Source organism: Anomaloglossus baeobatrachus, chromosome 4 (assembly GCF_048569485.1).
Source record: "Anomaloglossus baeobatrachus isolate aAnoBae1 chromosome 4, aAnoBae1.hap1, whole genome shotgun sequence".
In the NCBI taxonomy this organism is placed as follows: Eukaryota; Metazoa; Chordata; class Amphibia; order Anura; family Aromobatidae; genus Anomaloglossus; species Anomaloglossus baeobatrachus.
The window spans coordinates 630,549,039-630,576,254 of NC_134356.1; the positions used below are offsets into that span (position 1 = coordinate 630,549,039).

The 27,216-nt window shown below is 52.7% G+C and overlaps 1 protein-coding gene across 1 annotated transcript in view; it reads right to left on the reverse strand.

Annotated features, from left to right (window-relative positions):
- Positions 1-14,745: 14,745 nt before the first annotated feature.
- ASH2L (ASH2 like, histone lysine methyltransferase complex subunit) overlaps positions 14,746-27,216 on the reverse strand; it is a 99,551-nt gene continuing 87,080 nt past the window's right edge. The window contains exons 14-16 of the mRNA XM_075343015.1: positions 18,179-18,277; positions 15,899-15,958; positions 14,746-15,746 (exon numbers count right to left, since the gene is read on the reverse strand). Coding sequence (XP_075199130.1) covers positions 15,639-15,746; positions 15,899-15,958; positions 18,179-18,277 — 267 coding nt within the window. The 3' untranslated portion in view covers positions 14,746-15,638. The remainder of the gene's footprint in view (positions 15,747-15,898; positions 15,959-18,178; positions 18,278-27,216) is intronic.

The following is a 27,216-nucleotide window of genomic DNA, read 5'->3' on the forward strand; positions in this document are numbered from 1 at the left end:
CAGAACCACGTGATAGATTTTTAGAGAATAACGTATTAGGGAGGGACCATCGTCTCAAGCACCCTTCTAGAAAACGAGAGGTCAGCCGAGGAGGATAGATCCAACCGATAGTGACGGAAAACAGTAGATCGTGAGGACCAGGTAGCGGTCCTACAAAACCGGTCAATATATACCTGCATCTTCTCAGCCCCGGAGGTCGATACCGCACTGGTGGAATGGGCCCACATGCCCTCGGGGATGGCAGCCCCACTAGATGAGTAGGCTAAAGCAACGGCCTCCCTAATCCACCTAGAGATAGTGCTGTTTGATACCCCTAGACCTTTCCTAGTACCTTGAAGGCTATGAATAAGGACTATGTTTTCCTCACACTATGTGTCACTGAGATGAATAGACGTAGGGCCCTACGAACATCTAACGTGTGAAAACTGTTCACCCCTGTATTTGCAGGGTGGCTGCAAAAGGAGGGAAGAACTATCTCCTCCGTGTAATGGAACTGAGAGGCAACCCTAGGGAGATAGAGTCCTATGAACACCTGATCCGGCCTATCATCGAATACCCGTGTGTGGGGCTGTACTACCGATAAGGCTTGTAATCACATACCCAGCGTGCGAACGTCAAGGCCACTAGCAAAATCGTATGTAATGTTAGCAACTTCAGGGAGATTTTGGCAATAGGTTCAAGGGGAGGACCCGTGAGGGCATCCAAACTAATTGAGATCCCACAGTGGAACTTAAGGCATGACTATTGGTGCAGTCCCATCACAAGCTGTAATAACCTTTTAACCCACCGGTTTGCTGCCAGGGTACCAATGCATAAGGTTCCTAAGGTAGAACAGGAACCCTCAGTGTTCACTGCTAACCCTGGGGCAACCCCTCTACAAGAATTTTTATTTTGTATGGAATAGGAACCTCCGACCCAAGGGACTAATTGTAACAAGGGGAACCTTTGCCATACTCTCCAATTGTTGTGTTAGCCGGTTTATGGCAATCCAGCAATGAAGAGACTAGTTCAGAGGAGAACCCTTTGCGTATCAGCAGCGACCTCTTCAGTTATAAGCTGTTATATGGAACCCCTTCTCCTGTGCGTGGAATACAAGGTCCTGAACTAACAGGCCTGGAATCTCCGGTAGAACCCAAGGATCCGTGACCAACATTGTCCTCAGGAGAGAGAATCTTGGCTCCTTGGGACAGAAGGGGCTCTGAGAAGGGCCCTTGCCCGATCTTTTGTATAAGTCGATAGCAGGACAACAGGGGGAAGGGCAGAGGCTAGTCTGAAGGTCCATGGAACCTGAAGTGTAACCACTGCGAAGGGCTGGTCTGTCGGGTTCATGGAACAGAATTGGTCAATCTGCCTGTTTAGCCTGGAGGAAAACAGGGCTATCAGCGGCATTCCCCCACAGAGTCAATATCTGTTGAAAGATCCGTGGATTAAGGGATCAGTCCCCTTGTCGCAGTTGATGGCGACTGAGGTAATCTGCTTTGGAATTAGAGAAAAAAAAACCTGTTAAGTGTAGAGCCGAGGGGGATTCTGTTCCGCCCAGTGAAAGGCTGTAAGATGCCTGAATGAGGGATGGGGATTGTGTCTCACCTTGGTGGTTTATGTAGGAGACTGTAGACTGAATGTCCGATATTACTGAACATGCCGACCCTGGAGGGGAATTTCAGTACTCGTTCCACTGCCCATAGCTCCCGGAGGTTAGAGAGCTGTGCTGCGTCTTGTGCTGACCACCAGCACCAGGATATCTGCTCATGGAGGTGAGCTTCCCCAGCCGGACTGGCTGGCATCGGTAGTGACCACCTTCCGATGCTGTGGTAGCCAGGAATCCCCACAGACAGGTTGCCCATGGACGTCCACCAAGCAGGGAAGACTTGACCGCCAAGGAGAGAATGACGTCCCCTTCTAATATCCTTTTAATGCTTTTTGGACAGACAGGATTTGCCCTGGAGTGGATCTGGCCCTGTCGGGAAGCAGGATGTAATAGTGCCCCGCAGGGACACAGCTCGTCTTAGACATGTTGGGAAGGCGGATTGCCCCAGGGCCAATTCTGACACCTTGAGTATCTGCTCTGCTGGATAAAACGGATTTTTGTGTACTCACCGTAAAATCGTTTTCTCTTAGCCATCATTGGGGGACACAGGACCATGGGTGTTATGCTGCCTATCCATAGGAGGACACTAAGTAGATGCAAAAGCATAGCTCCTCCTCTGCAGTATACACCCCCTGGCCGGGCCAGGCAACCTCAGTTTAGTACACAAGCAGTAGAAGAAAAAAAACAGTAAAAACTTCTCAGAGGAACATGAGAAAAGAAGAGTCATAACCAAATAAGGTACTGAGAGAACCAAGGCCCAACAGGGCAACAGGGAGGGTGCTGTGTCCAGCAATGATGGCTAAGAGAAAACGATTTTACGGTGAGTACACAAAAATCCGTTTTTCTCTGACACCTCATTGGGGGACACAGCCTAAAGCAGTCCATGGGTGGGAAAAATAAAAGACAACACAACCCAAGGACTAGGAACCAGTCCCAGACAGCCTGGAGCGCCTACTGAGAGAGGTGCTCTACTGCAGTTTGCAGAATTTTCCTACCCAGATTTGCCTCAGTTGAAACCTGGGTATGGACTCTGTAATGCTTTGAAAACGTATGTAGGCTAGACCAGGTCGCAGCCTTACACACCTGTTCCACTGAAGCCTGATGCTGAATGGCCCACGAAGCGCCAACTGCTCGCGTGGAATGAGCCCGCAGCCCACTAGGAATGGGCTTGAGTTGCAAGCGGTAGACTTCCTGGATCGCAGAGCGAATCCAGCGAGCCAGAGTCACCTTTGAAGCTGCCTGTCCCTTCTTAGGTCCCTCAGGAATGACGAACAAAGAGTCCGTTTTCCTAAATGGGGCTGTCCTGGATATGTAATATCTGAGAGCTCTGACGAGGTCTAACGAATGCAGAGAACTTTCCACCCTATGAACCGGGTGTGGACAAAAGGAAGGCAGAACAATGTCCTCGTTCAAATGAAACTGGGTAAGAACCTTTGGAAGAAAATCTGGAAGGGGGCGCAGAACCACCTTGTCCTGGTGAAAGATCAGAAAAGGCTCGCGGCAAGAGAGTGCTGTTAGCTCCGAAACCCGTCTGATGGACGTAATTGCCACCAGGAATGTTACCTTCCAGGACAGAAGAGCAAGGGAGGATTCCTTGAGGGGTTCAAAGGGAGACCTCTGGAGACCGTCCAGAACGAGGTTGAGGTCCCATGGTTCCAGCGACCGTTTGTACGGGGGAACTAGATGGGAAACTCCCTGGAGGAAGGTCTCGACTTGCGGTTTTTGAGCCAGGCAGCATTGGTAGAAGATTGAGAACGCTGAGACCTGCCCTTTATGGGAACTGAGAGCCAACCCCGCTTGCAAGCCAGACTGTAGAAAGTAGAGAATTCTGGGGATGGCCAGAGGCATAGGCTGGACGTTAGTTTCCCTGCACCATGAAAGAAGGGAATTTTGTTTACTTACCGTAAATTCCTTTTCTTCTAGCTCCTATTGGGAGACCCAGACAATTGGGTGTATAGCTTCTGCCTCCGGAGGCCACACAAAGTATTACACTTTAAAAAGTGTAACCCCTCCCCTCTGCCTATACACCCTCCCGTGGATCACGGGCTCCTCAGTTTTGGTGCAAAAGCAGGAAGGAGAAAACTTATAAATTGGTCTAGGGTAAATTCAATCCGAAGGATGTTCGGAGAACTGAAAACCATGAACCAAAAGAACAATTCAACATGAACAACATGTGTACACAAAAGAACAACCAGCCCGAAGGGAACAGGGACGGGTGCTGGGTCTCCCAATAGGAGCTAGAAGAAAAGGAATTTACGGTAAGTAAACAAAATTCCCTTCTTTGTCGCTCCATTGGGAGACCCAGACAATTGGGACGTCCAAAAGCAGTCCCTGGGTGGGTAAAAGAATACCTCAATAAAAAGAGCCGAAACGGCCCCCTCTTACAGGTGGGCAACCGCCGCCTGAACGACTCGCCTACCTAGACTGGCGTCTGCCGAAGCATAGGTATGCACTTGATAGTGCTTCGTGAAAGTGTGCAGACTAGACCACGTAGCTGCCTGACACACCTGCTGAGCCGTAGCCCGGTGCCGCAATGCCCAGGACGCACCCACGGCTCTGGTAGAATGGGCTTTCAGCCCTGAAGGAAGCGGAAGCCCAGAAGAACGGTAGGCTTCGAGAATCGGTTCCTTGATCCACCGAGCCAAGGTTGACTTGGAAGCCTGCGAACCCTTACGCTGGCCAGCGACAAGGACAAAGAGCGCATCTGAACGACGCATGGGTGCCGTGCGAGACACGTAGAGTCGGAGTGCTCTCACCAGATCCAAAGAGTGCAAATCCTTTTCACATTGGTGAATTGGATTAGGGCAAAATGAAGGCAAGGAGATATCCTGATTGAGATGAAAAGGAGATACCACCTTAGGGAGAAAATCCGGGACCGGACGCAGAACCACCTTATCCTGGTGAAACACCAGGAAGGGGGCTTTGCATGACAGCGCTGCCAGCTCAGACACTCTCCGGAGTGATGTAACTGCCACTAGAAAGGCCACCTTCTGCGAAAGACGTGATAAAGAGACATCCCGCAGCGGCTCGAAAGGTGGTTTCTGAAGAGCCGTTAGTACCCTGTTAAGATCCCAGGGTTCCAGCGGACGCTTGTAAGGTGGGACTATGTGGCAAACTCCCTGCAGGAACGTGCGGACCTGCGGAAGCCTGGCTAGGCGCTTTTGAAAAAATACGGAGAGCGCCGATACTTGGCCCTTGAGAGAGCCGAGTGACAAACCCTTGTCCATTCCGGATTGAAGGAATGAAAGAAAAGTGGGTAAGGCAAACGGCCATGGAAGAAAACCGTTATCAGAGCACCAGGATAAGAAGATTTGCCAAGACCTGTAATAGATCTTGGCGGACGTTGGCTTCCTGGCCTGTCTCATGGTGGCAATGACATCCTGAGATAACCCTGAAGACGCTAGGAGCCAGGACTCAATGGCCCCACAGTCAGGTTGAGGGCCACGGAATTCAGATGGAAAAACGGGCCTTGAGACAGCAAGTCTGGGCGGTCTGGAAGCGCCCACGGTTGACCCGCCGTGAGATGCCACAGATCCGGGTACCACGACCGCCTCGGCCAGTCTGGAGCGACGAGAATGGCGCGATGGCAGTCGGACCAAATCTTGCGTAACACTCTGCGCAGCATCGCCAGAGGAGGAAACACATAAGGCAGTCGAAACTGCGACCAATCCTGAACTAACGCGTCCGCCGCCAGAGCTCTGTGATCCTGAGACCGTGCCATGAATGCCGGGACTTTGTTGTTGTGCCGTGACGCCATGAGATCGACGTCCGGCGTTCCCCAGCGGCGACAGATCTCTTGAAACACTTCTGGGTGCAGAGACCATTCCCCCGCATCCATGCCCTGACGACTGAGAAAATCTGCTTCCCAGTTTTCTACGCCCGGGATGTGAACTGCGGAGATGGTGGAGGCTGTAGCTTCCACCCACTGCAGAATCCGCCGGACTTCCTGGAAGGCTTGACGACTACGAGTGCCGCCTTGGTGGTTGATGTATGCGACGGCAGTGGCTTTGTCCGACTGGATACGGATCTGCCTGCCCTCCAGCCACTGATGGAAAGCCAATAGGGCTAGATACACTGCCCTTATCTCCAGAACATTGATCTGAAGGGAAGACTATCGGAGTCCAGGTTCCCTGAGCCCTGTGGTGGAGAAAAACCGCTCCCCACCCTGACAGGCTCGCGTCCGTGGTGACCACAGCCCAGGTTGGGGGTAGGAAGGATTTTCCCTGCGATAGAGAATTGGGAAGGAACCACCACTGAAGTGACGTCTTGGTTGTAAGGGAAAGAGAGACGTTCCTGTCGAGGGAAGCCGACCTTTTGTCCCATTTGCGGAGAATGTCCCATTGGAGTGGCCGCAGATGGAATTGCGCGAACGGCACTGCCTCCATTGCTGCCACCATCTTCCCCAGGAAGTGCATGAGGCGCCTTAAGGGGTGTGACTGACCCCGAAGAAGTGATTGCACCCCTGCCTGCAGAGAAAGCTGTTTGTCCCGCGGTAGCTTGACTACCGCTGACTGTGTATGAAACTCCATCCCGAGGTAAGTCAGTGATTGGGTCGGTGTCAACTTGGATTTCGGGAAGTTGATGATCCACCCGAACTGCTGGAGAGTCGCCAGAGCGACGGTAAGGCTGTGTTGACACGCCACCCGAGAAGGGGCCCTGACTAGGAGATCGTCTAAGTAGGGAATCACCGAGTGGCCCTAAGAGTGAAGGACCGCCACAACGGATGCCATGACTTTGGTGAAAACCCGTGGGGCTGTCGCCAAGCCGAAAGGCAATGCCACGAACTGAAGGTGTTCGTCCCCGATGGCGAAACGCAAGAAGCGTTGATGTTCGGGTGCGATCGGCACGTGGAGATAAGCATCCTTGATGTCGATCGATGCTAGGAAGTCTCCTTGTGACATCGAGGCGATGACCGAGCGGAGAGATTCCATCCGAAACCGTCTGGTTCTCACATGTCTGTTGAGTAGCTTGAGGTCCAGAACGGGACGGAATGATCCGTCCTTTTTTGGCACCACGAACAAGTTGGAGTAAAAGCCGCGACCACGTTCCTGAAGGGGAACGGGGATCACAACTCCTTCTGTCTTCAGAGCGTCCACTGCCTGAAAAAGTGCGTCGGCCTGAGCGGGGGGCGGAGAGGTTCTGAAGAAACGAGCCGCAGGACGAGAGCTGAACTCTATCCTGTAACCGTGAGACAGAATGTCTCTCACCCATCGGTCTTGAACATGTGGCCACCAGGCGTCTCCAAAGCGGGAGAGCCTGCCACCGACCGAGGATGCGGCTAGGGGATGCCGAGAGTCAGGAGGAGGCCGCCTTGGAGGCAGTGCCTCCTGCGGCCTTTTGGGGGCGTGACTTGGACCGCCACGCATAGGAGTTCCTCTGGCCTTTCTCCGGCCTGCTGGACGAAGAGGATTGGGGCTTGGCGGAGGGACGAAAGGACCGAAACCTCGATTGTATTTTCCGTTGCTGAGGTCTCTTAGGTTTGGACTGGGGTAAGGAGGAGTCCTTTCCCTTGGATTCCTTAATAATCTCATCCAATCGTTCGCCAAACAAGCGGTCGCCAGAAAACGGCAAACCGGTTAAGAACCTCTTGGAGGCCGAGTCTGCCTTCCATTCGCGCAGCCACATGGCCCTGCGGACTGCCACAGAGTTAGCGGATGCCACAGCTGTACGGCTAGCAGAGTCTAGGACTGCGTTCATGGCGTAGGAAGAAAAAGCTGACGCTTGAGAAGTCAAAGACGCAACTTGCGGAGCAGAATTGCGTGTGACAGCATTAATCTCAGCCAGACAAGCTGAGATAGCTTGGAGTGCCCACACGGCTGCAAAGGCCGGGGCAAAAGACGCGCCCGTGGCCTCATAGATGGACTTCACCAGGAGCTCTGCCTGTCAGTGGCATCCTTTAGCGATGAGCCATCTGCAACCGATACCACGGATCTAGCCGCCAATCTAGAGACTGGAGGATCCACCTTGGGACATTGAGCCCAACCCTTAACGACTTCGGAGGGGAAGGGGTAACGCGTGTCAGTGAGGCGCTTAGTAAAGCGCTTGTCCGGAACCGCTCTGGGCTTCTGGACAGCGTCTCTGAAGTTAGAGTGATCGAAAAACGCACTACGTGTACGTTTGGGGAACCTAAACTGGTGTTTCTCCTGCTGAGACGCCGACTCCTCTACAGTAGGAGGCGGGGGAGAGAGATCCAACACCTGGTTGATGGACGAGATAAGATCATTCACTAAGGCGTCCCCTTCAGGTGTATCAGGGTTAAGGGCGACGTCAGGGTCAGAGCCCTGAGCTGCGACGTCCGCCTCGTCCTCCAGAGAGTCTCTCAGCAAAAGAGGCGAACTCTGTCCCTGCCGCCTGGACAGGGGGAGCAGGGGGGGGTCTACATGAGCCGGAGGGGCCCACTAGTGACCAAGGCTCCGGCTGAGCAAGCGAAACAGGGGTCGAGCATTGCTCACAGTGAGGGTAGGTGGAACCCGCAGGTAACATAGCCCCACAAGAGGTACAGGCCACAAAAAAACCCTGTGCCTTAATAGCTTTGCTCCTTGTGGATGACATGCTGTTGTCTCCTAGGAGAATGATCACTGAGGGTATATGGGCAAAAAAGGGTATACAGCCCGACCGAACAGAAATATATATATAAATACGTATCTATTCCGGCACCCTAGGGGGACCAGCACCGGGTGACCGGTGTGGCTTACCGACCGCTAACAAGCGGAGTGTGTGTGTCCTCCAGATTCCCTGCCTTAGGTCCCCCGGAGCTGCAGAGCTCTTCACTGAGAATCCTCCACCGGCAGAATGCCAAAAAATGGCTGCCGGAGCTCTCAGGGGAGGAGTGGAGCCGTGGGCGGCGCCAGGAAAGTGAGGGAATCTGGGGTCCCCACAGTGATCAGTGAGGGGGGAGGAAACATGCAGGATGCTCCAGCCCTCACATCCGACGTCAGGTCGGCAGTCCCGCCCTTACCCCTGACAGGCAGGCCCGGGGGCGGGATTTTTGCGACTAGGCCGCGATGAAGCCGGGGACTAAATTTGAGACCGCGCCCGACAAGCAGGCACGGTCGGCGCGGAAGTCCGCCGGCCTTCATTCAGCAGCTGCCGCAGCGTCCGGGAAGAAGGTGCGCTCCCTGCACAGTCCCCAATGGGGACACAGAGTACCTTTGAGATGCAGGGCCCGGTCCCTGAGGTTGAATAGACTCCGGTCCGGCAGATTCCCACAGGGGCTGCGGAAAGAGCACGGTCCCAGTAAATGGATGACCGCTCAGGATCCCACTTCTCCCAGAGCCGCTAAGGGATGGTGAAGGAGACGGCATGAGGCTCCAGCCTTTGTACCCGCAATGGGTACCTCAACCTTAACAACACCGCCGACGTAGTGGGGTGAGAAGGGAACATGCCGGGGGCCCCGTGGGGGCCCTCTTTTCTTCCAAGCGACATAACTAATATGAGAATGCATGAGTGGATGTGTGCCTCCTTCCACACAAAGCATAAAACTGAGGAGCCCGTGATCCACGGGAGGGTGTATAGGCAGAGGGGAGGGGTTACACTTTTTAAAGTGTAATACTTTGTGTGGCCTCCGGAGGCAGAAGCTATACACCCAATTGTCTGGGTCTCCCAATGGAGCGACAAAGAAAGGAAGATTTTCCACGTACGATGGTAAATGCGGGATGAAGCAGGCTTTCAAGCGCTGATCATGGTGGAAATAACCGCGGGGGAGAATCCCGCTCTTGTTAATACCCAGGTCTCAATGGCTATGCAGTCAGCTTCAGGGCTCTGGAGTTCTGATGGGAAATGGGCCCTTCGGTCAGCAAGTCTGGGATGTCTTGAAGGCACCACGATGAGTCTGTGAGCATTTGTACTAATTCGGCATACCAGGCGCGCCTGGGCCAGTCCGGTGCCATCAGTATCACCGGGACTCCCTCTGCCTTGATCTTCCTGATTACCCGCGGCAGCAGGGGTAGAGGTGGAAATATGTAAGGCAGGCGGAAGTGGTGCCAGGAGCAGACTAGAGCATCCGTGCCGATGGACTGCGGGTCGCGTGACCTGGCTATGAACGCGGGTACCTTTGTATTCAACCTTGAGGCCATTAGGTCCACGTCTGGTGTGCCCCAGCGAGTGCAGATGGGTAGAAACACATCTGGGTGGAGAGACCATTCTCCGGCGGCCAGGCCTTGGCGACTTAGAAAGTCTGCTGCCCAGTTCTCTACCCCCGGTATGTGTACCACTGATATCACTGATCCCGACGATTCGGCCCAGCTGAGGATCTTGTAGGCCTCGAGATAAGCCGCTTTGCTGCGGGTGCCCCCCCTGCCGATTTAATAGGCTACAACTGTCGCATTGTCCGATTGGACTCGAATCTGACGACCCGCTAGCAGAGGGCAGAACACTCTGAGCGAGAGGAAGATCGCGCGGCGTTCCAGGATGTTTATGGGTAGGAAAGACTCCTGGGGCGTCCAACGTCCTTGAGAAGTGTGGTGCCGGTACACTGCTCCCCAGCCTAGGAGGCTGGCGTCCGTGGTCAGGACCAGCCAGTTCACTGGGAGAAAAGATCTCCCCTTCGATAGGGATGAGGACCGAAGCCACCAGTGGAGTGCGTACCTGACTGAAGGCGTCAGGTGAAGATGTCTGTCCAGGGAAAAGGGACTCTTGTCCCAGGCCGCTAGAAGGGCTAGCTGCAGTGGGCGGAGGTGCAGTTGAGCAAAGGGTACTGCTTCCATAGCTGCCACCATCCTGCCGAGTACTTTCATGCTGAATCGAATGGAGCGAGACGGAGGACGTAGAAGGCGGCGTACTGCTCGTTGAAGAGTGATCGCCTTGTCCTGAGGGAGAAGGATCAAGCCCAGACGGGTGGCCAGGGACATGCCCAGGAAGGTGATGGATCGTTATGGGATCGGGGATGATTTGTCCAGATTTACTAGCCACCCTAAGCGGGATAGGGTGTCCACAGTGATCTGTACGCTGGTTGAGCAGTCGCAGAAGGGGGTCTTGATGTGGAGGTCGTCCAAGTAAGGGAGAACGACTACTACCCTGGCGTGAAGGACGCTCATGGCGACCGCCATGACTTTGGTGAAGACCCTTAGTGCGGTGGCAAGGCCGAAGGGTAGAACTACGAATTGAAACTGGGAGTCCTGAATTGCGAAGCGGAGGAACTTTTGGTGATCTGGGGAGATGGGTATGTGCAGGTACGCGTCCTTGATGTCTATGGAGGCGAGGAATTCCCCTTCGACCATGGATGCAATAATGGACCTTAGGGACTCCATTCTGAATCTCCGTACGTGCACATGTTTGTTTAGGTGTTTGAGGTCCAGGATGAGTCAAACTGACCCATCCTTTTTAGGGACCACAAAGAGGTTGGAATAAAAACCCCCGAACTTCTCGTCGTCTGGGACAGGTATTATCACTCCTGCTGTTTGGAGTGAGTGGATTGCTGAGAAAAAAAAAGCTTCGCGTCGTTTGAGTCTTTGGGGGTTTGAGAGAAAGAACCGACTCGGGGGGGGGGGGGGGGGGGGTCGGGTCCGAAAGTCTATGTGGTAACCGGAAGACACAAGGTCTCGCACCCATTTGTCGTCTGAGGCGGCAGCCCAAATGTGATGAAAGAGCCGCAGTCGACCTCCTACAATGAGTGTGTCTTCCGGGGCGCTGAAGGAGTCATGAGGGGGGAAAACGTCGTGGCAGAGTCCCCCTAGTCCTGGACTGTTTCGGTCTAGGCTGCCATGACGAAGTGGGTTTCGGGGAGAGCTGAGGTCGGTCGGTCCCTGCGTAGTCCGCGGCTGGAGTGGGGACAGCACGGGATGTCGACCAACCAAATCAGTTCCGAAAGGAGCGGAATGATTACTGTGGACGTCTGGTGAAGGTCGTCCTGGACTTCAGCTGGGGGAGGGAGGTACTCTTTCCTCCCATGGCGTCAGAAATGAGCTTGTCCAGACGTTCGCCAAACAATCGGTCTGGAAAAAAGGGAAGGCCTGTGAGAGACTTCTTGGAGGCAGAGTCCGCTCACCCTGGTCGGAGCCAGAGAGCTCTACGGATGGCTATGGTATTTGAGGCGGCAAACGCTGCGCAGGTAGCAGCGTCCATGAGGCCTGCATGAGGTACTCCGCCGCAGCGGCAATTTGAGCTGTTACCTCTGTGAAGGTATGAGTGAACTGGGATTCCTCAAGCGAAGTGTTAAGGGATTCTGCCCAGACTGAGATCGCCTTTGCGACCCTGCCCAGACCGAGATCGCCTTTGCAACCCACACAGTGGCAAAGGATGGTGAGAGGGAGGAACCCGCAGCCTCAAAAGCAGAGCGGGCGAGGTGCTCCACCTGTCTGTCGGGTTCTTGATGGAGGAACCATCAGGTAAAGACAGGAGCGTCTTTGTGGTAAGGCGGGAGACCGGGGGAGGGGGGGGGGGGGGTGTCGACCGAGGGCGGATCGGCCTAGCCCTTAGGGGCAGGTGAGGCAAAAGAGCACCGGGACCCCATGAGTTTTTGGTTACCGAAGCGCCTGTCAGGCTTCTCCCTTTGCTTTGTGAGGATATCCTGAAACTCTGGGTGATCAGCGAAAACCTTTTGGGGTTTCCTTGCCCTCTTAAAGGAGACCGCATGGTTAGTGGTAGTGGATGGGGGATCCTCCACATGCAGAGTTTGGTTGATTGCTGCTATAAGGGAGTCTATTGCAGTTTGATCATCTGGGGAGGCTGAAACCAAGGAATCCTCTTGGTATAAACAGCTTTCTCCCTCCTCCAGCAGCTGTGGAGCGTGTGGAGGAGCCTGCCCTGTGTGCTCCCGAGGGAGAGCCCGCTGGAGACACCCGGCCGTGTGCTCTTTTCCTGATCCCTGCAACCGGTGAAGCATGTGCCCAGATTACCTCAGAAGGATCCTCCATAGGGGTATCCTCAGGCTGCAATCCGTCCAGGGACCCAGAAGGGTGTGGAGGACGACATTGCATAGCCAGCACCAGGTTCTGTGAGTTATTCCATGGATTGGGACAGAAACTGTGCCCATTCCAGTGGGCTGGGAGCTCTAGGCTCTGGGCTGACGGTGGTGGCAGGGGGGCTATAGGGGCACAGGACTCGGAGAGGTGTGTTTACGTGGTAGTTCAGTGTGGCAGGCAGTGCAGGCTGAATAATAGACTATGTGGGCCTTAGCACTCTTAGTGCCCTTAGCATTCTGCATGTTCCTAATAGGAGTATGCCTGGAGGTGGAGCAATGCTCAGCAGAGCTACAAGTGAAGCAAGCACCTCACCAGAATCAGCCGATGGCCCTGTCCTCAGGAAGGATTAAGCGCTAAAAGAGCGTGAAGATGAAGTCAGTGTATGTGTCGTCCCCCCCCTGCTTTGGGTAGTAAAAAATGGCGGGAAGGGAGCTTCTGATAGTTTTCCTCCCTCTCCCTCCAGTCAACCAGTGACAAGCTGTGTGCTATCAGCCGGCTTTTCTGCTAGAGCAAATAAATAGCGTGAGTCCCTGAGCCCTGGGCCCTCCCCTGCCACTGGGAAATTATCTGCAGGACTTTCTGCAAACAGGAGTGACTTCCCCCCCCTCCTCCAGCCAGCAAGCTAGAGAAAAGTTAACACTGTGTGTGCAGGATCCTTGGGGCTCTCTTCCTTGCACTCAGCAAGGGACTTTCTCATATAATAAATACTGTAAATGTCCTGGGAGCCTTCCCTGCAGCATCTTTTCTCCCTTTGTCTGGGAAACCAGTCAGGGGGAGATCTCACCTTAAAACACTGCTTCCATCCAGGCAGTGAAAATAGCAGAGTCAGCTTGCTGTGTCCGGTCACACCAGTGCCATATTCAACTCAGAGACTGCAAAGAGGGGCTGAGGAATTGGGCTATAGGGGCACAGGCCTCTACCCTAGGCTCTGGGAAAAAAAAAAAAAAAAAAAAAAAAAAATCGTTGTCTGTGGAACCCGTCGTCCAGCGTTGCAGGAGGGGGTACGTGGAGGAGACACTCCACGTTCCCGCCCGTCGATGGTAGTGGGAGATCGGTCCCAAAAGGAAACAGTCGCCCTCAAAAAATAAACCTTGAAAAGGAAGTGCCTCCTACAGACACTAAGCTAAAACTGAGGTTGCCTGGCCCGGCCAGGGGGTGTATACTGCAGAGGAGGAGCTATGCTTTTGCATCTACTTATGCTGCCTATCCATAGGAGGACACCTAACACCCATGGTCCTGTGTCCCCCAATGAGGCGTCAGAAAAAGGCATAACCTCGGGAGGACTTGAAATTGGATACAGTCCTCATCGCATATTCCAGCTGTTTACCAAAAAGGAGCTAACCGTCACAAGGCCCTGAACATAATGTCTTAGTGTGCAGGTCTACTGGACAGCCCTTCAACCACAATGCCCTTCCGGCCAGAGTAGACAATCCTGCTGAACGGGCTGCCAATCTGATAGCAGCAGCTGACGACTCGGTAAGAAAAGTCACAGCTCCTTGCAACAGTAGTAATTTAGAAAAGAATTTCTCTCCAGTTTATCAGTCAGCCGATCTACCAAATTAAACAGCCAGATCACAAGTACGGGCTGTGCAGGTATTTGGCAATAGCCGGCTTCAGAATTCCTGCTGATGTGTCCCACAAGTGCTTAAAGACAGCAGTCTGCTTTTTTTGTCAAGGGAAGGGGGGGGGGGGGGGGAACGGACGGACGCTCCCACTTCTGAATAAGCGCTTCTATTCCAACATGTACAGGGGAGAATTGCTTGTCTCCTCCAACATAAAATCTTCAAGGAACTTGTTGAGATATCTCATCTGTGAGGCCCATAGTCGCCCCGACTGCATTAACCAGAGTCCCGACATCATCGATTGAGACGCGCGCTTGCATTCCACATCACTGAGGATGAGTCTGAGTGTGAAGAAGCACCGGTCGAGGCGGAAAACAGTCAGTACCTACCGCTTTTGATTTCCTCATACGGGAGGTCAGACTTTGTATGGACACACCCTATTGACACATGGATTGGTAATGCCTAGTTGTCAGTAGCCTGAGCATACAGGCCTGCAGTGTAAAGCATAGGGGAGGGACAAAGCTAATAATTAGCCAGGTGTTTTATTTGGATTGTCAATACATAGTGTCCAGTCCACCAGTAGGAACGTCTTTCTGCCCTAGCAAACAATATAGGTCGCGGACATATTACCCAGCCCCCTGCAATATGTACAAAACAGACGATTCTACCCCCAACACTTTGCAAATTCACACTCTTGTAAATAATAAAAAAGAAAAACTTTATTTAAAAAGAAATACAAGTAATTTTATACATCTGAGCGAACCACAAGATTCAGGACGCACAAGGCAACCCTCGGTGACCAGGAAGCATATAATACTTTGCTGAAGTGTTGGCGAATGGCCGGACATCTGCAGTCCTTACAGTAGGATAAGACTTGATCAAAGATAATAAAATGTTGCTGGATATGAATACTTGGATGACGCATTGCGCAAATCTGCTTAAAAAATACATTTGGCCAAACACTCAACTTTCTGACCCATTAGTACGTAACCGTAAAGCAAGCCAGGGCTCAGTCAAGGAATGATGGGATCTGATAGAGATCACAATATGGGGGTATTTGGATCAGTGGGATCCCCAATCATTTTTTGGTATATCACTTATGGGAAAACTTTAAGAATACATGACACCTTTGCATGTTTGTGTTTATATTTTCGATCAAGCACCAACGATCCCTACCACGTTCTCCCTATGTATATTTAAAAATAAAAACCTGACCAAAGTCTGGATATTAGAAGGGTTATTACGGGTTTTTTGCAAATACTTAGTCAAGGTATAGTGAAAAATAATCATTTTTCCCCCAAAAAATATACTTTCTGTATCAATTCCTTGTGGTCCATGTCCTGTACAGATGGCAGAACTCTACCAAGCTGAGCGTCATGCCACCGCACGACCAGGACAGATTTTTCCCCATCTAGAAGCAAACAATTAAAATTTGCGTTCAAGGACAAGAAGCAGAATTCTTGAAACTGTGATGTATTGATACAGAATGGATATTTTTATTTTGCAGTAAATTTTTAAAATTTGTGATGGAGGGGGATAACAAAACAAAATAAAAAAAAAAAAATCCTACAAATATAAAAACTAGTGTTAAGGCTCCCACGGAGGGCTCTTTCTGCCGTCGACTTCAGTTTCTACATGGTAAAGAACATCCGCTAACGTGTGCTCCACAACCGCCTCCCAGGCCATGTCGCTCATCTGTAGGAATGTAACAAAAACATTCATTAGTTTGGCATCTGGTATTTGATAATCCAAAAATCTTTGGACAGGGGACCAAAAAAAAAAAAAAAAAAAAAAAAAAAAGGAGTCCTGTAAACAAAACACAGGACAGGGCTTCTTTAAATACCTACCGGACGGAAAGACTGATTCTTCGGTGGATACTTGAAATGAGGTCCAAAATTAATAGAAACCTATATTAAAAAAGAAGGGAATTTTGTTTACTTACCGTAAATTCCTTTTCTTCTAGCTCCAATTGGGAGACCCAGACAATTGGGTGTATAGCTATTGCCTCCGGAGGCCACACAAAGTATTACACTTAAAAGTGTAAGGCCCCTCCCCTTCTGGCTATACACCCCCAGTGGGATCACTGGCTCACCAGTTTTAGTGCCAAAGCAAGAAGGAGGAAAGCCAATAACTGGTTTAAAGACCAATTCAATCCGAGGAAACATCGGAGAACTGAACCATACCACATGAACAACATGTGAACCCGAAAAAACCGAAAAACCCCAAGAAAACAGGGCGGGTGCTGGGTCTCCCAATTGGAGCTAGAAGAAAAGGAATTTACGGTAAGTAAACAAAATTCCCTTCTTTTTCGCTCCTAATTGGGAGACCCAGACAATTGGGACGTCCAAAAGCAGTCCCTGGGTGGGTAAAAGAATACCTCGTGATAGGGCCGTCAAACAGCCCTTTCCTACAGGTGGGCAATCGCCGCCTGAAGGACTTATCTACCTAGGCTGGCGTCTGCCGAAGCGTAGGTATGCACCTGAAAATGCTTGGTAAAAGTATGCAGACTCAATCAGGTAGGTGCCTGACACACCTGCTGAGCCGTAGCCTGGTGCCGTAATGCCCAGGATGCACCCACGGCTCTGGTAGAATGGGCCTTCAGCCTTGAGAGAACCAGAAGCCCAGTAGAACTGTAGGTTTCAAGAATTGGTTCCTCGATCCCCCGAGCCAGGGTGGATTCAGAAGCTTGCGACTGTTTACGCCGACCAGCGACAAGGACAAAGAGTGCATCCGGGTGGCGCAGGAGCGCCATGCGGGAAGTAGAACCTGAGTGCTCTCACCAGAACCAACAGATGCAAATCCTTCTGAAATTGATGGACTGGACGAGGACACAAAGAAGGTGAGGTGATATCCTGATTGATATGAAAGTGGGATACCACCTTAGGGAGAAATTCCGGAATCGGACGCAGAACTACCCTGTCCTGGTGAAGGACCAGGAAGGGAGATTTGTATGAGAGCGTTGCTAGCTCGGAAACTCTCCTAAGAGACGAGACCGTTACTAGAAGGCCACTTCCCGAGAAAAGCGGGAAGGGAGACCTCTTTCAAAGGCTCGAAAGGCGGCATCTGGAGAGCAATTAGAACCTTGTTCAGATCCCAGGGCTCTAACGGCCGCCTGTACGGAGTGCTGAGAAGACAAACTCCCCGTAGGAACGTGCGTACCTGAGGAAGTCGTTTCTGAAAAAATACAGATAGCGCTGAGACTTGTCCCTAAAGGGAACTGACCGACAACCCTTTTTCCAACCTAGATTGCAGGAAGGAAGGAAACAGACGATGCAACCGGCCAGGGAGAAACACCCTGCGCCGAGCACCGAGATAAGAATATCTTCCACGTCCTGTGGTCAATCTTGGCGGACGTTGGTATGCTAGCCTGTCTCATGGTGGCAACCACGTCCTGAGGTAATCCTGACGACACTAGGTTCCAGGACTCAATGCCACACCATCAGGTTGAGGGCTGTAGAATTCAAATGGAAGAATGGCCCTTGAGACAGCCAGTCTGATTGGTCTGGTAGTGCCCCCGGTTAGCCTACCGTGAGGCACCACAGAACCGGGAACCACAACATCCTCGGCCAATCTGTAGCGACGAGGATGGCGCGGCCGCAGTCGGACCTGATCTAACGCAGCACTCTGGGCAACAATGCCAGAGGTGGCACATAAGGTAGCTGGAACTGCGACCAATGCTGAACTAAGGCGTCTGCCGCCAGAGCTCGATGATTGTGAAACCGTGCCATGAAGCTGGCACATTGTTGTTGTGCCGTGACGCCATTAGATCGACGTCCGGCCTCTGTCAGCGGCGCCAGATCTCCTGAAACCCGTCCGGGTGAAGAGACCATACCCTTTCGGCCACACCCCGGCGACTTAGGAAGTCCCTTCGCACAAAGCACAAAACTGGTGAGCCAGTGATCCCACTGGGGGTGTATAGCCAGAAGGGGAGGGGGCCTTACACTTTTAAGTGTAATACTTTGTGTGGCCTCCGGAGGCAATAGCTATACACCCAATTGTCTGGGTCTCCCAATTAGGAGCGAAAAAGAAATATAGTATTATTAACATCTCAAAAGATGTCAGTATATATAATGTTAATTTTGTATTTCTAAAAAACACAAGTACAGCTAAATTCACTATGTACTTACTGTGCAGCCTCTGTAGAGCGATATAGCTGGGAAATATACACCTTCAAAAACATCTTTATAGGCTACACCTTGATTGGCCCCATTCTTATAGAAGACGATCTAGAAAGGAAGGAGAGAAGAAAAAAAAAAAAAAAAATATATAGATAACTGAACCACTACTGAGATCCACACTGACTGAATGACAAGTGAACTGGAGCTAGTATCCTGTTTTTGGGATGTCAATCTGGCAAGGGCTGCAAAAGAACTGGGCAGAGGGGCGAGGCTCCTGCGGTGGGGGTGTGGGGAGGAGGGGGGGGGGTTATGACATTCCATTTCCCTATATTCTGCCTGGTCTCCCTCAGTCGCTTTGATACTGCCCTATTTTCTGCCTTATCGATCTCTGAATGATGCTGGTGACACAATCACGTGAAAAAAGAGAATTTTGTTACTTACCGTAAATTCTTTTTCTAATAGTTCCGTATTGGGAGACCCAGACCATGGGTGTTTAGCTTCTGCCTCCGGAGGACACACAAAGTACTACACTTAAAAGTGTAGCTCCTCCCCATGAGCTTATACAACCCCTGGTGAGCCAGTCCTAGCCAGTTTAGTGCAAAAGCTGAAGGAGAATAGCCACCCACAAGTAGAACCGAGTAAGAACCAGAACAACCGGAGACTGTCCACGACAACAGCCGGTGATAACACACGGAACAAGAAAATTGCCAACAGGCAACAGGGAGGGAGCTGGGTCTCCCAATACGGAACTATAAGAAAAAGAATTTACGATAAGTAACAAAATTCTCTTTATCGTTCCTTTGGGAGACCCAGACCATGGGACGTTCCAAAGCTGTCCCTGGGTGGGAATAAACAGAAAAAACTAAGAAGTAGGCGGAGCCTAACTTCACAAGTGGGCGACAGCCGCCTGAAGGATGCGTCTGCCCAAGCTCGCATCTGCCGAAGCATGAGCATGCACTTTGTAGTGCTTCGAAAAGGTATGCAGGCTAGTCCAAGTGGCAGCCTGACAGACTTGTTGAGCCGTAGCCTGGTGCCTAAAAGCCCAAGAGGCACCGACAGCTCTGGCGAGTGTGCTTTGATCCCCGGCGGGGGAGGCACCCGAGTACTCTGGTAGGCGTCCGAAATGGTCGATCTAATCCAACGGGCCAAGGTCGGCTTAGAAGCAGAGAGACCCTTGCGCCGCCCTGTGGTTAGCACAAAAGGAGAGGTGCACCGCCTAAGCGCAGCGGTGCGAGACACATAGATCCAGAGAGCACGCACCAGATCTAGAGTATGCAGCGCTTTCTCAAAGCGATGAACAGGGGCCGGACAGAAGGAAGGCAAGGAAAATATCCTGGTTAAGGTGGAAGGGAGAGACCACCTTAGGAAGAAAGTCCGGGGTCGGACGGAGAACTACCTTGTCTTGGTGAAAAACCAAAAAAGGTGACTCCGAGGAGAGCGCAGCCAAATCAGAGACTCTCCTGAGAGAAGTTATGGCAACTAGAAAGGCCACCTTTTGAGAAAGACGATACAAAGAAACCTCCCTAAGGGGTTCGAAAGGGGGTTTCTGCAATACCGTGAGGACCAAGTTAAGGTCCCAGGGATTCAAGGGCCGCCGATAAGGCGGAATGAAGTGAGACGCACCTTGCATGAAGGTGCGGACCTGAGCCAGCCGGGCGAGACGCCGCTGGAACAGAACTGAGAGCTGAGACTTGTCCCTAGAGAGTTGAGGGACAGTCCTAGCTGCAGACCGGACTGTAAAAAAGACAGAAGGGTCGGCAACGAGAATGGCCAAGGAGAATGGCCGGAAGAGCGACACCAGGACAGGAAAATTTTCCAAGTCCTGTGATAGATCTTGACGGAGGAAGACTTACGGGCCCGAGTCATAGTGGAGATGACTTCAGGAGGAATACCAGAAGCCGTCAAAATCCAGGACTCAAGAGCCACGCCGTCAATTTGAGTGCCGCAGAATTCGGGCGGAAAAACGGACCTTGCGAGAGCAGGTCTGAACGGTCCGGAAGATGCCACGGCATCTCCACAGACAGTTGGAGCAGGTCCGGATACCAAGCTCGCCTGGGCCAGTCCGGTGCAATGAGGATGACTCTACAGCCCTCCATTCTGATCTTGCGAAGGACTCTGGGAAAGAGAGCTAGAGGGGGAAACACGTAGGACAGACAAAACTGGGACCAGTCTTGAACCAGAGCGTCCGCGGCGAAGGCCTGAGGATCGTGGGAGCGAGCCACGTAAACCGGAACCTTGTTGTTGTGACGGGATGCCATTAGGTCCACGTCCGGAGTGCCCCACTTGCGGCAGATTGACTGAAACACTGCCGGGTGCAGGGACCACTCGCCACCGTCCACGGATTGACGGCTGAGATAATCTGCCTCCCAGTTTTCCACGCCAGGGATGTGGACTGCGGATATGGTGGACTTGGAGTCCTCCGCCCATTGAAGAATGCGTTGGACCTCCAACATTGCCAGGCGGCTGCGTGTCCCGCCTTGGTGATTGATGTAGGCAACCGCTGTCGCGTTGTCTGACTGGACTCGAATGTGCCTGCCCGCCAACAGGTGGTGAAAGGCTAGGAGAGCTAGAAGCACAGCTCTGGTTTCCAGCACATTGATTGAAAGGGCTGACTCGGACGGAGTCCAAGTGCCCTGTGCTCTGTGGTGGAGGTGTACCGCTCCCCAGCCGGATAGGCTGGCATCCGTGGTGAGAATCACCCAGGACGGAGTCAGGAAGGAGCGCCCTTGGGACAGGGAGAGGGGTCGAAGCCACCACTGAAGAGAGCTCCTGGTCCGTGGCGACAGAGCCACTAACCTCTGTAAGGAGGAAGGCAGCTTGTCCCAACAGCGGAGAATGTCCAGCTGCAGAGGACGCAGATGGAACTGGGCAAAGGGAACCGCCTCCATGGAGGCCACCATTTGACCCAGCACCTGCATCAGACGCCTGAGGGTATAACGGCAGGGCCTCAGGAGAGAGCGCACCGCCAACCGGAGTGACAGCTGTTTGTCTAAGGGCAACTTCACAAGTGCCGACAAAGTCTCGAACTGCATCCCTAGGTACGTGAGACTCTAAGTCGGAGTCAGAGTGGACTTGGGAAGATTGACAATCCACCCGAATTGGGCTAGGGTGGTGAGAGTGAGCGAAACACTCCGCTGACAGTCTGCGCTGGATGTACCCTTGACCAGAAGGTCGTCCAGATAAGGAAGCACTGCTAACCCCTGGAGGTGCAGGACCGCAATCACTGCCGCCATGACCTTGGTGAATACCAGAGGGGCCGTGGCTAACCCGAAGGGGAGAGCCACGAATTGGAAATGATCCTCTCCTATCGCAAAACGTAACCAACGCTGATGTGACACTGCGATTGGCACATGTAGATAGGCATCTCTGATGTCGATGGACGCCAGGAACTCCCCTTGGGTCATAGAGGCAATGACTGATCAGAGACTCCATGCGAAAATGCCGCACCCGGACATGCTTGTTGAGAAGCTTGAGATCCAGGATGGGCCGGAAGGTACCGTCCTTTTTCGGAACTAGGAAGAGATTTGAGTAGAAACCTGAACCGTTCCTGAGCGGGAACTGGGACAATCACTCAGTTTGCCTGCAAGGACGCCACGGCCTGTGAGAAGGCGGCGGCCTTGGAGCAGGGGGGAGTTGAGAGAAAAAAAAAAAAAAGGGAATTTTGTTTACTTACCGTAAATTCCTTTTCTTCTAGCTCCTATTGGGAGACCCAGACAATTGGGTGTATAGCTTCTGCCTCCGGAGGCCACACAAAGTATTACACTTTAAAAAGTGTAACCCCTCCCCTCTGCCTATACACCCTCCCGTGGATCACGGGCTCCTCAGTTTTGGTGGATAGGCAGGAAGGAGAAAACTTATAAATTGGTCTAGGGTAAATTCAATCCGAAGGATGTTCGGAGAACTGAAAACCATGAACCAAAAGAACAATTCAACATGAACAACATGTGTACACAAAAGAACAACCAGCCCGAAGGGAACAGGGACGGGTGCTGGGTCTCCCAATAGGAGCTAGAAGAAAAGGAATTAACGGTAAGTAAACAAAAATTCCCTTCTTTGTCGCTCCATTGGGAGACCCAGACAATTGGGACGTCCAAAAGCAGTCCCTGGGTGGGTAAAAGAATACCTTAATAAAAAGAGCCGAAACGGCCCCCTCTTACAGGTGGGCAACCGCCGCCTGGAGGACTCGCCTACCTAGACTGGCGTCTGCCGAAGCATAGGTATTCACTTGATAGTGTTTCCTGAAAGTGTGCAGACTAGACCACGTAGCTGCCTGACACACCTGCTGAGCCGTAGCCCGATGCCGCAATGCCCAGGACGCACCCACAGCTCTGGTAGAATGGGCTTTCAACCCTGAAGGAAGCGGAAGCCCAGAAGAACGGTAGGCTTCGAGAATCGGTTCCTTGATCCACCGAGCCAAGGTTGACTTGGAAGCCTGCGAACCCTTACGCTGGCCAGCAACAAGGACAAAGAGCATCTGAACGACGCAGGGGCGCCGTGCGAGACACGTAGAGCCGGAGTGCTCTCACCAGATCCAAAGAGTGCAAATCCTTTTCACATTGGTGAATTGGATTAGGGCAAAATGAAGGTAAGGAGATATCCTGATTGAGATGAAAAGGAGGAGATACCACCTTAGGAAGAAAATCCGGGACCGGACGCAGAACCACCTTATCCTGGTGAAACACCAGGAAGGGGGCTTTGCATGACAGCGCTGCCAGCTCAGACACTCTCCGGAGTGATGTAACTGCCACTAGAAAGGCCACCTTCTGCGAAAGACGTGATAAAGAGACATCCCGCAGCGGCTCGAAAGGTGGTTTCTGAAGAGCCGTTAGTACCCTGTTAAGATCCCAGGGTTTCAGCGGACGCTTGTAAGGTGGGACTATGTGGCAAACCCCCTGCAGGAACGTGCGGACCTGCGGAAGCCTGGCTAGGCGCTTTTGAAAAAATACGGAGAGCGCCGATACTTGGCCCTTGAGAGAGCAGAGTGACAAACCCTTGTCCATTCCGGATTGAAGGAATGAAAGAAAAGTGGGTAAGGCAAACGGCCATGGAAGAAAACCGTTATCAGAGCACCAGGATAAGAAGATTTGCCAAGACCTGTAATAGATCTTGGCGGACGTTGGCTTCCTGGCCTGTCTCATGGTGGCAATGACATCCTGAGATAACCCCTGAAGACGCTAGGAGCCAGGACTCAATGGCCACACAGCCAGGTTGAGGGCCACGGAATTCAGATGGAAAAACGGGCCTTGAGACAGCAAGTCTGGGCGGTCTGGAAGCGCCCACGGTTGACCCACCATGAGATGCCACAGATCCGGGTACCACGACCGCCTCGGCCAGTCTGGAGCGACGAGAATGGCGCGACGGCAGTCGGACCTGATCTTGCGTAACACTCTGGGCAGCATCGCCAGAAGAGGAAACACATAAGGCAGTCGAAACTGCGACCAATCCTGAACTAACGCGTCCGCCGCCAGAGCTCTGATCCTGAGACCGTGCCATGAATGCCGGGACTTTGTTGTTGTGCCGTGACGCCATGAGATCGACGTCCGGCGTTCCCCAGCGGCGACAGATCTCTCGAAACACTTCTGGGTGCAGAGACCATTCCCCCGCATCCATGCCCTGACGACTGAGAAAATCTGCTTCCCAGTTTTCTATGCCCGGGATGTGAACTGCGGAGATGGTGGAGGCTGTAGCTTCCACCCACTGCAGAATCCGCCGGACTTCCTGGAAGGCTTGACGACTGCGAGTGCCGCCTTGGTGGTTGATGTATGCGACGGCAGTGGCGTTGTCCGACTGGATACGGATCTGCCTGCCCTCCAGCCACTGATGGAAAGCCAATAGGGCTAGATACACTGCCCTTATCTCCAGAACATTGATCTGAAGGGAAGACTATCGGAGTCCAGGTTCCCTGAGCCCTGTGGTGGAGAAAAACCGCTCCCCACCCTGACAGGCTCGCGTCCGTGGTGACCACAGCCCAGGTTGGGGGTAGGAAGGATTTTCCCTGCGATAGAGAATTGGGAAGGAGCCACCACTGAAGTGACGTCTTGGTTGCAAGGGAAAGAGACGTTCCTGTCGAGGGAAGCCGACCTCCTGTCCCATTTGCGGAGAATGTCCCATTGGAGTGGCCGCAGATGGAATTGCGCGAACGGCACTGCCTCCATTGCTGCCACCATCTTCCCCAGGAAGTGCATGAGGCGCCTTAAGGGGTGTGACTGACCCCGAAGAAGTGATTGCACCCCTGCCTGCAGAGAAAGCTGTTTGTCCCGCGGTAGCTTGACTACCGCTGACTGTGTATGAAACTCCATCCCGAGGTAAGTCAGTGATTGGGTCGGTGTCAACTTGGATTTAGGGAAGTTGATGATCCACCCGAACTGCTGGAGAGTCGCCAAAGCGACGGTAAGGCTGTGTTGACACGCCACCCGAGAAGGGGCCCTGACTAGGAGATCGTCTAAGTAGGGAATCACCGAGTGGCCCTAAGAGTGTAGGACCGCCACAACGGATGCCATGACTTTGGTGAAAACCCGTGGAGCTGTCGCCAAGCCGAAAGGCAATGCCACGAACTGAAGGTGTTCGTCCCCGATGGCGAAACGCAAGAAGCGATGATGTTCGGGTGCGATCGGCACGTGGAGATAAGCATCCTTGATGTCGATCGATGCTAGGAAGTCTCCTTGTGACATCGAGGCGATGACCGAGCGGAGAGATTCCATCCGAAACCGTCTGGTTCTCACATGTCTGTTGAGTAGCTTGAGGTCCACAACGGGACGGAATGATCCGTCTTTTTTGGCACCACGAACAAGTTGGAGTAAAAGCCGCGACCACGTTCCTGAAGGGGAACTGGGATCACAACTCCTTCTGTCTTCAGAGCGTCCACTGCCTGAAAAAGTGCGTCGGCCTGAGCGGGGGGGCGGAGAGGTTCTGAAGAAACGAGCCGCAGGACGAGAGCTGAACTCTATCCTGTAACCGTGAGACAGAATGTCTCTCACCCATCGGTCTTGAACATGTGGCCACCAGGCGTCTCCAAAGCGGGAGAGCCTGCCACCGACCGAGGATGCGGCTAGGAGATGCCGAGAGTCAGGAGGAGGCCGCCTTGGAGGCAGTGCCTCCTGCGGCCTTTTGGGGGCGTGACTTGGACCGCCACGCATAGGAGGTCCTCTGGCCTTTCTCCGGCCTGCTGGACGAAGAGGATTGGGGCTTGGCGGAGGGACGAAAGGACCTGAAACCTCGATTGTATTTTCCGTTGCTGAGGTCTCTTAGGTTTGGACTGGGGTAAGGAGGAGTCCTTTCCCTTGGATTCCTTAATAATCTCATCCAATCGTTCGCCAAACAAGCGGTCGCCAGAAAACAGCAAACCGGTTAAGAACCTCTTGGAGGCCGAGTCTGCCTTCCATTCGCGCAGCCACATGGCCCTGCGGACTGCCACAGAGTTAGCGGATGCCACAGCTGTACGGCTAGCAGAGTCTAGGACTGCGTTCATGGCGTTGGAAGAAAAAGCTGACGCTTGAGAGGTCAAAGACGCAACTTGCGGAGCAGAATTGCGTGTGACAGTATTAATCTCAGCCAGACAAGCTGAGATGGCTTGGAGTGCCCACACGGCTGCAAAGGCCGGGGCAAAAGACGCGCCCGTGGCCTCATAGATGGACTTCACCAGGAGCTCTGCCTGTCAGTGGCATCCTTTAGCGATGAGCCATCTGCAACAGATACCACGGATCTAGCCGCCAATGTAGACTGGAGGATCCACCTTGGGACATTGAGCCCAACCCTTAACGACTTCAGAGGGGAAGGGGTAACGCGTGTCAGTGAGGTGCTTAGTAAAGCGCTTGTCCGGAACCGCTCTGGGCTTCTGGACAGCGTCTCTGAAGTTAGAGTGATCGAAAAACGCACTACGTGTACGTTTGGGGAACCTAAACTGGTGTTTCTCCTGCTGAGACGCCGACTCCTCTACAGTAGGAGGCGGGGGAGAGAGATCCAACACCTGGTTGATGGACGAGATAAGATCATTCACTAAGGCATCCCCTTCAGGTGTATCAGGGTTAAGGGCGACGTCAGGGTCAGAGCCCTGAGCTGCAACCTCCTCCTCGTCCTCCAGAGAGTCCTCAAGCTGGGAACCCAAGCAGCGTGAAGAAGTTGGGGAAGATTCCCAGCGAGCCCGCTTAGCCTGTCTAGGACTGTGGTCCGGGCAGGAGTCCTCCACGTGAGACCTAGGGCCCAACCTGGGAGCGCACTGCGGCGCGGACCGAGAGGGGCCTGGAGGCGACGATCCAACAGGGGCTGGGGCCTGTGTAAGGACCGGTCTGGACTGCAAAGCTTCTAGCAGCTTGGCAGACCATTTGTCCATAGACTGAGCCATGGATTGTGAAAGTGACTCAGAGTTTTTCAGCAAAAGAGGCGAACTCTGTCCCTGCCGCCTGGACAAGGGGAGCAGGGGGGTCTACATGAGCCGAGGGGCCCACTAGTGACCGAGGCTCCGGCTGAGCAAGCGAAACAGGGGTCGAGCATTGCTCACAGTGAGGGTAGGTGGAACCCGCAGGTAACAGCCCCACAAGAGGTACAGGCCGCAAAAGAAGGGAATTTTGTTTACTTACCGTAAATTCCTTTTCTTCTAGCTCCAATTGGGAGACCCAGACAATTGGGTGTATAGCTACTGCCTCCGGAGGCCACACAAAGTATTACACTAAAAAGTGTAAAGCCCCTCCCCTTCTGCCTATACACCCCCCGTGGGATCACGGGCTCCTCAGTTTTAGTGCCAAAGCAAGAAGGAGGAAAGCCAATAACTGGTTTAAAAACAAATTCAATCCGAAGGAATATCGGAGAACTGAAACCATTCAACATGAACAACATGTGTACCCGAAAAAACAAAAAGCCCGAAGGAAACAGGGCGGGTGCTGGGTCTCCCAATTGGAGCTAGAAGAAAAGGAATTTACGGTAAGTAAACAAAATTCCCTTCTTTGTCGCTCCATTGGGAGACCCAGACAATTGGGACGTCCAAAAGCAGTCCCTGGGTGGGTAAAATAATATCTCGTGATAGGGCCGTAAAACGGCCCTTTCCTACATGG